We start from the raw sequence: 13,386 nt of genomic DNA on the forward strand, positions 1-13,386 counted from the left end.
CCTTTTTTTGGGAAAATCCGAAAACGGATTCTTGAGTCCAAAAACGGATTTTGCGTCTTTTTGGCGAAATCCAAAAACGGATCATGAATTCAAAGTATCCACACTCGAGGAGGATCTTCGGATCAAATCTAAATCCGGATTGTTCAGATTCACCACTTCAGCGTTTTTTTTAGGAAAGGATTTGAAAAAAGTATTTTTGACAAGCTGTTTCCATGCAAAAATGATACACAGCAGCTACTGCACATGACAGTTTAGCCCAAATGTTTTTCTCGCGCCATTTTAACCGCAGGATCGAAGACACGAATAGGTTGACAATAGTTAGGTTTCCTGAAAATTTTACACCAGAAATTTCACTAAAAGTTTCTTGGCAGCAGCAGTAATATTGTTAGCACCTTTCTAAACGGTAAAAATACCCTCTATAATCGATTTGTGCCTTAGCACGCATGTTTTTCGTCGTTTCTTTTTTCGATCGCTATAAAAGTATTTTTTTTCTGGTGGCATTTTCATTGAAGAATTTCTCAAAAACAAACCAGTTAACCGCTTTTTTTTTCCAATTGCACGCAACTCTGGGGTTTGTTCGTTCGTTGTCATGGCAAATAATCCTTTTTCGGATTTTGCGTTTTTTTGACACTGAAGAATCCGTTGATCTGAAATCACAAATCCGTTTTTGGATTTTCCCAAAACAACACACCCTAAGGTAGTTCCCTTTAAAAATTAACTTGACTGTAAAGGTAGTGGACCCTCAGCAATCATGTTCCTTTGTTTGAGTCATGCAAGTTATTCCTAGGGTTTTTTTTTAAGGTTTCATAACTTTTCCAAATGATGATTGTGGCGATTATTTTAATAGGAAATGACGGTTCATACATGTATCTTCAGTTCAAATATACTTCATTTCTTTATTGTAAGTGGCATCATTTTTTTGTGTTGTCCACTGCAGGACAAGTCGTGCAAAATATGGGACTCTAGAACGGGACAGTGTATTGGAACCTTAAGGTAACCTGGTAATGTTGCTATGGTGCTAGACAATAATAATATAAAGAAATAATTTAGGTGCGACAGTATCTATGACCAAAAATTCACTTCTTTTTCTTTGGATTTCAAAACTAAACACTAAGTGAGCCAAGTTTTTGGCTTTGATTTAAAGAAGACACCTGTTTAATTGAACTTGAATTTTCGTCTTGTCTTTCATAGAATACCGGATCCGAAATCTCCAGTGTCCTTAAAACAAAAGGAAAAATCATTCGTAATCGGAATAACAAGGGTTCTTTTGTCTCGCGCCATTTTAGTGTTGTATATGAAAGTCTACCCGACTTTTCCTATTTTCATGGTCTGCCATTACTAACTTTAAAATCTTGAGAGAGCTGGATCGAGGAGAAAATTACGTCAAAGACTGACTAGCTTAAGAATGCAATCCCTGTGTTTGTGTGAGTTTCGGGCTTTCAGACTTTTAACCTAGTGTTTTGCATGTATAGTAAGCTGAATTGAGAGGCTGAAATTTTAATTTCTAAAGTGAGTATAAAGTGATGTCACTTTTCCGTAGATCCAACCCTCCGAGGTCAAGTCGGTCAGTTTTGAACCAAAAAAGAAACATTGCAAGACTAAACGGCCCAGTTCTTTAAATCAACCTACAAGCAGTAAGCCAACAAGTTGCATGACAAGAAATTGTCCAAGCTACTTACAAACAGTGCAAAAACAATATGATAGAGACAATATATGTATCATATTGAGTTTTACTTTGATATAATTTATCACAGCAATGGGACTACAGCTTCCAATACAGCGACGTGTACAATTTCCTTTTATTAAAATATACGAGGGGCCTTACTCATTTATCTGAGATACATGAAAATTGTAGATTCATAGTAAGATGCTTTCAGTTTTTCATTTTTCTGAGTCTGAATGCTGTGGTATATGCTTATTATGCTCCATCTTTGGATTCACTTAGGTCCCCCTTACCAAATAGTTAGGAAAGAGGGGTGGGGAAGGGAGTTTTTTTTGGCATCGTCTATAATAATTGTAATTATCTTTGGCTTGTTTTGTTTGATGGACAGAGGTCATGATGATGAAGTCCTAGATGTATGTTTTGATTACACCGGTCAGTACATTGCCACAGCATCTGCAGATGGTAAGCAATCATTGCTTTGATGAAGATTGCTTTATGTTTCCAAGTATTCTAAAAAACTTTAAGTAAAGCTCTGTCTCTTTGTGCACTTTTTAATATTTTCTAGGTGCATGTAAAATTGGGATAATCATCCATTTACCGCTTAAGCATCCCCTAATTATTTGCTGGCATTAGACAGAGTATAATAATGTGGGTTTCATTCACAGAAGGGAATGGGTTAACCCATTCACACCTAAAGCGGCCCCCAATGGTGGGTAATAGTGGTCTCACTGCCAGGAGGCAATGGGTTAAATAAGACTTGCATATACGTTAGTCTGACTGATTTTAGGACATTTACACACAAAGTGAAGAGAAAGGTGAGCACATAAAGCTGCTTTTAGCATAAACCGGCTTCTCAAGGTACATGTCAGATTGTCGTAGAAACAGTACAACTTTCTTTAATTTACCAAGCGTGTTTCGACGGTACATCCGTCGTCGTCAGTGTTACAAAGATTAAAAATCATCGTTGAATTTAAATGGCGCGATGTTACAAAGTTCGTTGCATTGCGTGACAATATTACATACTTAAGAGTTTGAATAAGGAACATATAAGGACAATAGGGAGAGAGTCAGGTTTATGTATTAAACCTGTTGACTGAGGCTGGGTTTCTCCCATTTAATGTACGTGGATTAAATTCAACGATGATTTTAAACTTTGTAACACTGATGATGACGGTCATACCGTCGAAATATGTTTGGTAACCTAAAGAAAGTTTTGCTGTTAATTTCTACGACTGTCTAGTTTGCTGCTTGTATCTAGACCTTTTGGATCAATTATCCACCTGTCAGATATAATTACAGTCATGAAACCTCCCCATATGTTTCCTTCAATTCAACGAAGCGTCTAGAGATTCACATTTATGTTAAGTGGTGATTGCGTGCACTGCACACCAGGTCAAAAGTGAATGCACACAAGAGCTGAAAAATCTTACGAAGGTCCAAAACATGCAATACACTATAAAATGTCTGAAATGCTAACATACGCTGCACCAAACAACTTGGTAAGTATGCTCCTAGTTGTCAACTTTGTTAATTGGCACTAAACCCTTTTGGTTGGGTTAGTCACCTCCACATGATGTAACACAATTGCACCTGCTATGCCAACTGACTGGAAACCCTGGTATGAAGGTTAATGGGTGTATGCGTATACCGCTGGTAGGCATCACTAGACCAATCTCCAAAGGTTTTGATGAGATGATGTGGCACCCCATGATGCAGCGCAAGTGGACCTGCCTGTAGGGAAGATACAATATGTCCAGAAGAGGAGCCTGGATAAGCTGCAGAGTGTAAAATGGAGGGCATCATGGAAGACGTATGCTGACAGATTAATGAAACAGAACAATGGCCCTGGAGAAGGGCTGGGCAAAGCCAAAGCGTTGCCAAGCACCACCATTGGGCAAACAGTCCTGCCTCCACAGCCAACATAGATACTGCAGACATTTAGATAACGTGTCTCAAACATTGAATAATATCAGGAGCCATGAATAAGAGCAAGCAACTGCTATACTAAGCCTGTGTCACAGCATTTTTACAGACCAATCTATTTTTGGACTACCTTTGGCGGCAGTTCCGGTTCGGTGACGCTATGACGTCAAGTTAGTTTCCTGTGATTGGTCGTCTGGCTCATGCGGAGTCTCATTCGCGAGAAATTCAATCTAAAAATAAACCGGTCTGTGAAAACGCCGTGACAGGAATATATGGGAGTTGCTCGCTCCTACTCATGAGCTCCTGATAATATGCAAATGGTCATTAATTATTATGTAGAGAGCGGCGGGTCTAATCTGCAGGTCGCAGGTTGCAGGTCGCGGGTTGCAGGTCAGAAAGTATCCTAAACATTCATAAAAGCTAACCTAAGGCCTAAAAACTTTTGTTTAGGCCTAATTAGGCCTAAAGTTAGCTTTTAAGAATGTTTAGGATACTTTCTGTATTGGTGAAACAATGACCAGCAACCCGCGACCTGCGACCTGCGACTTGCAAATTAGACCTGCCGTGTAGGGAGGCGCGGTGGCCTCATGGTCAGTGGACCGGGCTCGGGTCCTGGCCGGGGACATTGTGTTGTGTTGTTGGGCAAGACACTTTACTCTCACGGTGCCTCTCTCCACCCAGGTGTATAAATGAGTACCGCGGCGAAAATGCTGGGGGTAACCCTGCGATGGACTAGCATCCGATCCAGGGGGGAGTAGAAATACTCCTAGTCGCTTCATGCTACAGAAACCGGAGATAAGCGCCGGCCTGGTGGGCCCTCTAGGCTAGTGGCAGACTTTACCTTACCTTACCATAAATTATTATAATAGGCGTAGAATGTAACAAAGTGTAGCTGTCTAAACTGATACGGTCGACAGGAAAGACAAAAGTAATATGGATTCCATTAGCCCAGTGGGAGAGCACGAAAATTTCAGAGCACACCACGTACTCTGAGTAAATTAAATCCACAATCACAAGTTTGTGTGTTCGCATAACACCTTGGCAACTAACTGCCATTCCCCTGAAACCCCAAGGTCCTGCACACTTGGCCATAAGCAACAGTGAAAACACACAAATGAACAAAGAACGCTAATAACATCTGCCAAAACACATGCAATACATTATTTTATCTCATAGGTACTGAGATTTATCCACGAAAATCACAGGGAATAAAATTCGTACTGATTCCAAATGTACCCAATCAGGAACACGAACGACAAAATTTCACTGTGAAGAAATGTCGTTCGTCCAATCAGCAACGCGAACGACGAAATTTCACTAGTGACGAATGAACGTATCGAATGGAACGTCATCCGACAGCCGTTGCACAAAAACCGCGCGCTTTGAAAACTGGCCAAGGGAAGGTTTGCTTCTGTTTGCTCAGTGGGAAATTTCACTAGTGATGAATGAACGCATCGAATGGAACGTCATCCGACAGCCATTGCACAAAAACCGCGCGCTTTGAAAAATGGCCGAGGGAAGGTTTACTTCTGTTTGCTCAGTGGGAAATTTCACTAGTCATGAATGAACGTATTGAATAGAGCGTCATCCGACAGCCGTTGCACAAAAACCGCGCGCTTTGAAAAATGGCCGAGGGAAGGTTTGCTTCTGTTTGCTCAGTGGGAAATTTCACTAGTGATGAATGAACGTATCGAATGGAACGTCATCCGACAGCTGTTGCACAAAAACCGCGCGCTTTGAAAACTGGCCGAGGGAAGGTCTGCTTCTGTTTACTCAGTGGAGGAATTTATTTTAGAAGAAGGAAACAGAAATGCCGCTCAAAAACCTGAACGAGATGTACGATTGCTTGAACGAATTTTGAAAACAAAAGTCGAAGACAGGAAAGTGGAAGTTATTTCAGCGGGTGAGCTGAATGAATACTGAATACATCAACCGAATTTATCATCTCCGTCTGCACTAAAAACGGCAGTGAATACGAAAACACTCTTCGCTTTGGACTACTCTGGAATATCTGAAACATAGCAAGTGTTGTAGATTTTATTAACTAAATTGTCGGTTGGGCGATTTTAAACCACTGTTTATTGCTTTCATCGCCCCACTCCATTTGTGCGAAATTAATTTGACTATCAAACACTACCACGAAAAAAACCTCAGTATCTATGAAATAAACATATAACGGCATGGAAAATGCTTTGTACGATTTTTATTCACTCGTTGTTTCGTATCAGAAAACTCACTCGTTCGCTGCACTCACTCGATCGTTTTCTGTTACTACTCAACTCATGAATACAAATCGTATACGCGCGAATTTTCCATGAAGTAATCTCTATAAGTGCCAGAGTTAACTGGAGAGAGTGTAGTGTAACGTAAAGTGCTAGATTTCTATCCCATATGAACCATGTGAGCATTATCCCTACTGATGGAACTGGGCCCACACATGGACAGAGAAAAACTCTGACCAGGGTGGGAATTGAACCCACGACCTTCGGGTTAGATCTCCGCCGCTCTACCGACTGAGCTACAAGGTCAGACGGGAGCAGGCCGTGGGAACTGAAGATGTCAAAGTCCCGGCAATTAACATGTACAAGTACAAGGAAAGGTTCGTTTATACAAACGTTGGCGGTGTAGCACTTATATTTTTAAACAGAGTTAACTGGAGAGAGTGTAGTGTAACGTAAAGTGCTAGATTTCTATCCCATATGAACCATGTGAGCGTTAGCCCTACTGATGGAACTGGGCCCACACATGGACAGAGAAAAACTCTGACCAGGGTGGGAATTGAACCCACGACCTTCGGGTTAGATCTCCGCCGCTCTACTGACTGAGCTACAAGGTCAGACGGGAGCAGGCCGTGGGAACTGAAGATGTTAAAGTCACGTCCAGTTAACTCTGTTTAAAAATATAAGTGCTACACGGCCAACGTTTGTATAAACAAACCTTTCTCTATAAGTGCGACACTAGCATGGTGCAAAATAACTTAGCAAGCTTGCTCCTTGTCGTTAATTCAGTTCAATGGCATTTAATCATTACAATCAAACTAATTCATAATTTTTTTTTCCAGAACAGAACATAAGAAATCTTTGGTCACTTTTGCGGATTTGTTTTAATGATAACCTTGACATCGTAACTTAGTGCTTTTTATTTTACCGTTTTTTTCTTATTTCAGGTACTGGCAGAGTATACAATGCTCTAACACATCATTGTCTTTGTAAATTAGAGGGTCACGAAGGAGAAATTTCAAAGGTAATTTTATAGTTCCGAAACATTTATACATGTTTTTCCACTAACTTAGGGGGCATTGCAGTTATGTATGTAAGGCATTTAGACTTAACGTGGATTGCTTTGGAATTCCAGTGTCTTCCATCCAAACATTCTGCATCTGTTCAATTGGCCTGCTCTTCCTTTCCTATACTCCTTCAAATGACCTAATATTAATAATCCAAATGTTGGAATTACTCATTTGGTTGAGAACAGTTTGGTCATTTTTCCAGGAACAAAATATATTTCTGTGGATGAATTTAAACATCTGGCCCCAGTAGTTCAAATGATGGATAGCGCTATCTACCGGATAAATCATTATCCAGTTACTCTGGGTGCCAGAGGAATTTTGTTTTTCAAGGTCGGAGAGAATGCTCAGCGATTCCAAATCAAAAGTCGAGGACGAAAAAAAAAGCCTCTGGTCGCACAACCCCAGAACCTCATTTTCATGGCATCAAATTGGGACAGAATTTGTCCTAGTTCGCTGATTGGGCATTACGTTAGAGGGAGTTTCTGATTGGGCAAATCAAAAAGCCGGTTCTCAGCAGCTGTTGTGACAAGCAGCGTTGCGTGACTTCGGCCGGTCGGGGGAATTACTTGTTGAACTCGTCAACATTTGTTGCAACTGTGTCTGGGAATGGAGGAGTTATGGATGAAGAATGGTAAGGACAGACAAAAGTGTCTCGCATTTCGAAGTCTTCCATTCTTGCTCTTTGCTATTATGGCATTTCCCTTGAATAATTGGCAGTGGAACGGCATGTTTAAGTATTAAGGCAGTTGCAGCTCTTAGACTAGCTTTTATGCAATCTATAGCTAGCAAGTATTAGTGTAGAAGTCATTTTAGCGGCGGCAAATGAAAAAAGGAAAACTAACAGGGTTAATTCATGTGCTAAAGCATTATCAATTACAATCTTAGTTGATTATCTGCTTCATCTGTCCTCTTTGACTATCTGCATCTTATAACCATATTCCTTTGGCCTTCTCTGCTTAGTTGTAAGCTGGTAATTAATTGAAAAATAAAAGTGAAATCAGTAGACTAAACTGACAAATAACCGACAAACATCAACAGTTAAATTCCTAAAATTATACTTAAGTTTCAATAAAACGCGCGGTGTGGTTTTGAAAACAGGGTGCTTTATGAGAGTACAGACGGACAGCTGACGTCACCCGAAGGATTTGGAAAACAAAGTTAAAAATTTAGCCGGATGCGTGAGGAGATTAAAAAATTGTTTCTTATAAAACAACTAAAGAAGCCTCGCCTGCAATCGTTTTTTTTATATAGCACTTAGGAAGTAGATACAGCACTTAAGAAGTACGAAAACACTCGTCTAATACTGTCCCCTGCACTTCCGTGTTCTCTCCCTTCCTGTGTGTTTTACAACAGAACAGATCACGGGCTTCTTTATTCGTTAATCACATACAAAAGATTGACGAAAGCAGCGGGTAAAAACGCCTTAATGGATGCTAGCCGGCAAAGGGTTTCATATCACAATTGTTGTGTGATCAGACGATATTGGTCACAACAATACGTACAATACAATACGTACTTAATTGACCGCTCCCCATAGGGGCTTTTCAGGTTCAATAAAACACAGTTAACGAAACGACGGAACAGAACAACAACAACAACCGTTAAGAATCCCAACTGGCCGGAGGGCAAACCAGTTGGCTATTTACAAGTGCAGCTGAGAAGTTGAACCAGGAACTACCAGGATCAAATTCAACGAGTGGTCGGAGCGGGTCTTGAACCCGGGAGGTCCGGATCTCAAGGCAAGAAGGACAATAGGCCAAATGGGGTAGCTCTGTGTTGTACCCAATTCAAACCCTTTGGGAATGAAACGTTTTGTTATAGGTATTTCCGCATCATTTAAACGTGAATGCTATATTTTGATGCAAATACAATACACAAATAATCTTAACTTTGGGAGGTTTGAATCGGGGACGACATTGAGTTAGCCGATTTGGTCTATGGTCGATCGAAACACTAGCTCGATTTAATTTAATTTTTAAAATATGAAGAAATTTAAGTTTTTGCATGTACAAATGGTAAAACATATCATTGATAAATGCATGCAGATGATCTCCATCCATGGCAACCTATTTCTGTATGATAACGTTTTCCTCTTTTTATTTCAGATAACATTTAGTCCTCAGGGTACAAGATGCCTCACAGCCAGCAGCGACAAGACAGCTAGGCTTTGGGACCCTTTTTCAGGAAAATGCACACAGGTAAAAGATACTTTTTGTTCAATTCTTACCGGTAAGTTTAAAAGCTGTTTAACGATCAGGTGTTAATTTAAGTTCTATTAAGACCTGCCATGGGGTAGTAGTAGCGCGGGGGAGGATGGGGGGCTCTTTAGGAATTTCTGGGTGGGGATGTGCCGCTGGGACCCTGGAACCCTTAGCCTATACCAGAGCTAGTTCAGCTGAATTTTGCTACCCTATACTAGAGTAAACTCCCACCGATTTCCGTCTAAATTCCGATTCTTGCTAGTTAATAATATCCAGAGGTGTTTCATGATAGCCATTTATTGACACTGTTGAGGCTGAGTTAGGTAAACTTAAACTTTACCGATTTGATTTTTTTATATTATTGAGTGGGAATTTCTGGCTTCCTTAGCCTTGATAAAATCTTCAACCGACTGGTCAGTTTCGTGATACCCTGTTCTAGACCGAAAGGCTATGATCTATATACTCTATCCTAGAGTAAACTGCTTGAAAACCATACCCTTCACAGCGGCACATACCTGTATTATCCGTATATGGCAGTACCTCCCCCGGGAGTAGTAGTAATAGTTTTCACTACATCTGCCCCCGCCTGAGATAATAGAGAGCCTTAGATTCTAGGACAAGAACGACTACGAGTACGATAGTTTCTCATAGAACAACAGTGAGCGCGCGCAAACTAGCGTCATTTTGGCGTGAAAAACGTGATACCGGCGTCATTTTAGTACGAGGTTTTGCAACAATTGTTGGGTTCACATTAGACCACTAAGTCTGACTTAGTAATATCTTAAGTCGACTTGGTGAAAATGACAGGTGTGAAGCGCTAAGCCACAGAAGTGTGATTTCTGTCTTAGTGTCGGCAAACTCAAACGACCTAAGCAGTTCTTAAGTCTGTCTTAAGAAAATTTCAAAATCGTGTGTTTTATCAGATAGAATTCGGCAAAGCTCGTCAAACGTTTCACGTTCCATTCGAAAGTTTGGTTTCCAAAGAACATTCAGCCGAGATGATGCTAGCATTACATCAAACCAGTTTTGTGGTCTTGGCCAGACCCACGCTCTTCTTCTTATGTGCCGAAAATTACCTCGTCTTCAGTGAACGCTCAAAAGTAGGGCGGTCAGAAAAAGCAGGCTTTCACTCTCTTGGACAAAATCTTCCATCATTCTTTCATGAAGGAACATAAGATTTTGCAAGGTTAGTTGGCTGATCAACTTTTGTAAATTTAATAAACAGACAACAGTCGCAATTACAGCGATTTTACGGCTTCTCGGTCTCATTTTGATCTCAACTTCTTAGCTAAAATGGATCGTTATCGTTAATGATGACAGCTTTGCACGGAAAGAATTTGTCTTCTAGATATGTCTGAACGCTTAAGCGGACTTAGGATGACTTGGCTGGACTTAGGCCAAGACAGACTTAGTGCCTAGTGTGACCCCTATAAATATAGTCGCGTCAAAACAAGTCAACAACGTGGTAGCTATTTTGGCATTTTTCAATCAGCAAAAAGGCTCAGTTACCAGCAATAAGAATAACTGAGCAACCTATACTGCAAAGAAATGGTAAGATTAATCGTACGAAATATAAATTTGCTAAGTATTTTCGCTAAGAACGGATAACCAGAACTCGTACTAGCTCGTTCTCGTCCTCGTCGTAGAATCTAAAGGTCCCTAATATGGATGGCAGTTGAGGTTGTTTCCAATTAATATGTGCTACACTTTGGCCGTGTTTTCACCAGCGGTTTGTAGGGTCCCTTAGCGAGTGACAACCGGAAATCGCGTGAAAACAGTTGCTTTTCCAACTCGCTTAAAGTTAAGTGAGTCGGAAAACTTCAATGGAATTCTCATTAAATTTAAGCCTTCAAAATACCTTAAGCGAGTTGGCAGTTACTTTCGGCCAATGAGGAGTCGTTTGCGGTTATTAAAATCGGAATATAAGAGCCGTGCTATACTGCAAACAAATCACTTTCAGGAATGTTAAGCGAGACAGTGGCTGTCGTGAAAACACAGCCATTGTGATGTCTTCATATTATGCTACATGTAATTAGGTGGGTAAATGAAAGTGAAAGATGCAAGAAAAGGATGGGCAACAACAAACAGCATTTATTTTCAATTTCCGTCTACGTTTATTTGATGCGCTATCAATTGAAAAGCGATTTACATAATTATGGAAAATTCCTTGAAAATATGGTAGTAAAACAGGAACAGGAACATTAATTAGAAGGCATCATTTCGTCGTTATCTGTTTTATCCATGTGTTTCTTTCCACGGTTCCTTGAAATACCATAAAATAGGAACAAAACTCGGTTATGATATTTGGATCGCTGATTAATAGTATCTGTGAAAAACTGTTGTAAATATGATTGAAGATTGTTTGAAAATGTGGATACTGAGACTATGCTTTTTCTTTCTGAGGTTGTGTCTAGCAGAGTCTGTAGCCTCAGTCTGTTTCTGATTTGTGCCTGAAAAATCGATTTCTAACCCAGGCAATATGATTTTCTATCAGATATTACATGTATAATCTTTGATTTTTAAAATAAAAGGAATCGTCGTAAACATTCGAAAATCACTCACCTTCAATCGTTATGCTAAACAGCACTTTGATATAGACCTTATTCCAAAATGCCGTCATTTAAATATTCTTTTGTTTTTATTCAAATTAGCCCTTGATGCCTCGTTCTTGAGCTGAAAATTGAAAAGAATATTTTTCCTTGAACGAGGCATCAAGGTCTAATTTAAATAAAAACAAAAGAATATCTAAATGGCGGCCATTTTGGAATAAGGTGTATCGATGCTTCTTGTGACTTTCTGCTTCGTGACTCAATTTACCCAGAACACCTCGCGAACTCGGTGAGCAATACCATCACTACCTTATGAGCCCTGTTGAGCAATACCGATACCACCTTGCGCTCTTGATTGAGCAAATTGAGACTGCTTTTCCCTCCACAACATCTACCAATTTACATATTTTCCCTTTTTTATACAGGGGCAAAAATAGCCTTAATCCCTTTTATCAAGTTGTTGCACCTGCCAAATCTTCACCTCTGTGCCGCTTAGTATTTAATGTAGTATGTTGATAAATGTTTGGTTTTGACAATATCTTTTCATGAATGAATCAGGTTCTTGAAGGTCACACAGATGAAATTTTCAGCTGTGCATTTAATTATGAGGGAAACATCATTATTACAGGTAATCTTAAGCTTCTAGTGTCAATAGGCCTTTTGCAACTAACGATCACATGGTACAAAATCTGCCATGCTGGAGGGCAAGCTCATTATTATTCCCCCACTGGGACATTAAAACAAAGACAAGTCAAGGTTGACTTGTTCAGATCTCTTTGTTTTAATTTCCCAGTGGGAGAATAATAATGAGCTTGCCCTCCAGCATGGCGGATTTTGTACCATGTGATTGTTAGTTGTAAAAGGCCTATTCTGCAACTCGACATAATTTATTTTTTAGATTTCTTGTTATGTTATTTGCTTTTATTCTGTGCACCTCTGCTTCTTTAGGTTGACGTAGCCTTACCCTAGCTAAAATTTTTTCTTTGTGGTAATCTCACGCAACTGGCATATGCATTCTCATGTCTGAGGATGCACTGTCATTGTGCAAGTTGCATCAATGCGCCATCTTCAGCCGGCGGATGCAAAAGAGTATCAACATCGATGTATTCCACTAATTGATGTTCCTTTTTTGATTTGTGTGTAGGTAGTAAAGACAACACCTGCCGACTTTGGAGATAAACAACAACCTAAAACAAAGATTACCTTAGCTGAAATGAGTTAAAGAGTGTAAAGCTTACTTAATAAATTTTATACTTACTATTGAAGTTCTTTCTTTTGAAATTCTAATTAAAAAAGATATCCTCCCATTCAGAATACCACGTAGAAATAGACCGAATTCATAGCGCAGCTCCACGGGCGCCGAGCACCATTGTTCAGAAAATATGGTAACCCATCGATGCGAGAAATCTTGGTTTTATAGCCATGACGTCATCGACCGTCCGTACGTCCACCCCTCCATGTATGCCAATAATATATAGATTTAGCCAAGCCTAAAAGCGGAGCTCCTGGCTTGTTTATTTTTACTGGCTGTAAGATTAGGGAAAATAAAAGGCTTTGGAACTGTCCGCCTTATGTAACATTTTCTTCGCTGCCTAACCAGTGAATTCCAGGGTTAATTTCACCTGAAAAACCGTCTGATTGCATGAATCACGAAGGGATGAGTGTGATATCGGTTTTTCCAGCGCAATCTACTGTCGAATTCACCAGTTAGGCAATTATTTTTTCTTGAATCGCAAGAGTTTTAAAAGAAAACAAGCAAAT

At 40.0% G+C, this 13,386-nt stretch overlaps 1 protein-coding gene across 1 annotated transcript in view; it reads left to right on the plus strand.

Annotated features, from left to right (window-relative positions):
• LOC137982609 (dynein assembly factor with WD repeat domains 1-like) overlaps nucleotides 1–12,885 on the plus strand; it is a 49,791-nt gene extending 36,906 nt beyond the window's left edge. The window contains exons 12-17 of the mRNA XM_068829732.1: nucleotides 938–993; nucleotides 2,052–2,125; nucleotides 6,753–6,829; nucleotides 8,981–9,073; nucleotides 12,184–12,253; nucleotides 12,770–12,885. Coding sequence (XP_068685833.1) covers nucleotides 938–993; nucleotides 2,052–2,125; nucleotides 6,753–6,829; nucleotides 8,981–9,073; nucleotides 12,184–12,253; nucleotides 12,770–12,804 — 405 coding nt within the window. The 3' untranslated portion in view covers nucleotides 12,805–12,885. The remainder of the gene's footprint in view (nucleotides 1–937; nucleotides 994–2,051; nucleotides 2,126–6,752; nucleotides 6,830–8,980; nucleotides 9,074–12,183; nucleotides 12,254–12,769) is intronic.
• The last annotated feature ends 501 nt before the right edge of the window (nucleotides 12,886–13,386 follow it).

Source organism: Montipora foliosa, chromosome 13 (genome assembly GCF_036669935.1).
Source record: "Montipora foliosa isolate CH-2021 chromosome 13, ASM3666993v2, whole genome shotgun sequence".
NCBI classification, from domain to species: Eukaryota; Metazoa; Cnidaria; class Anthozoa; order Scleractinia; family Acroporidae; genus Montipora; species Montipora foliosa.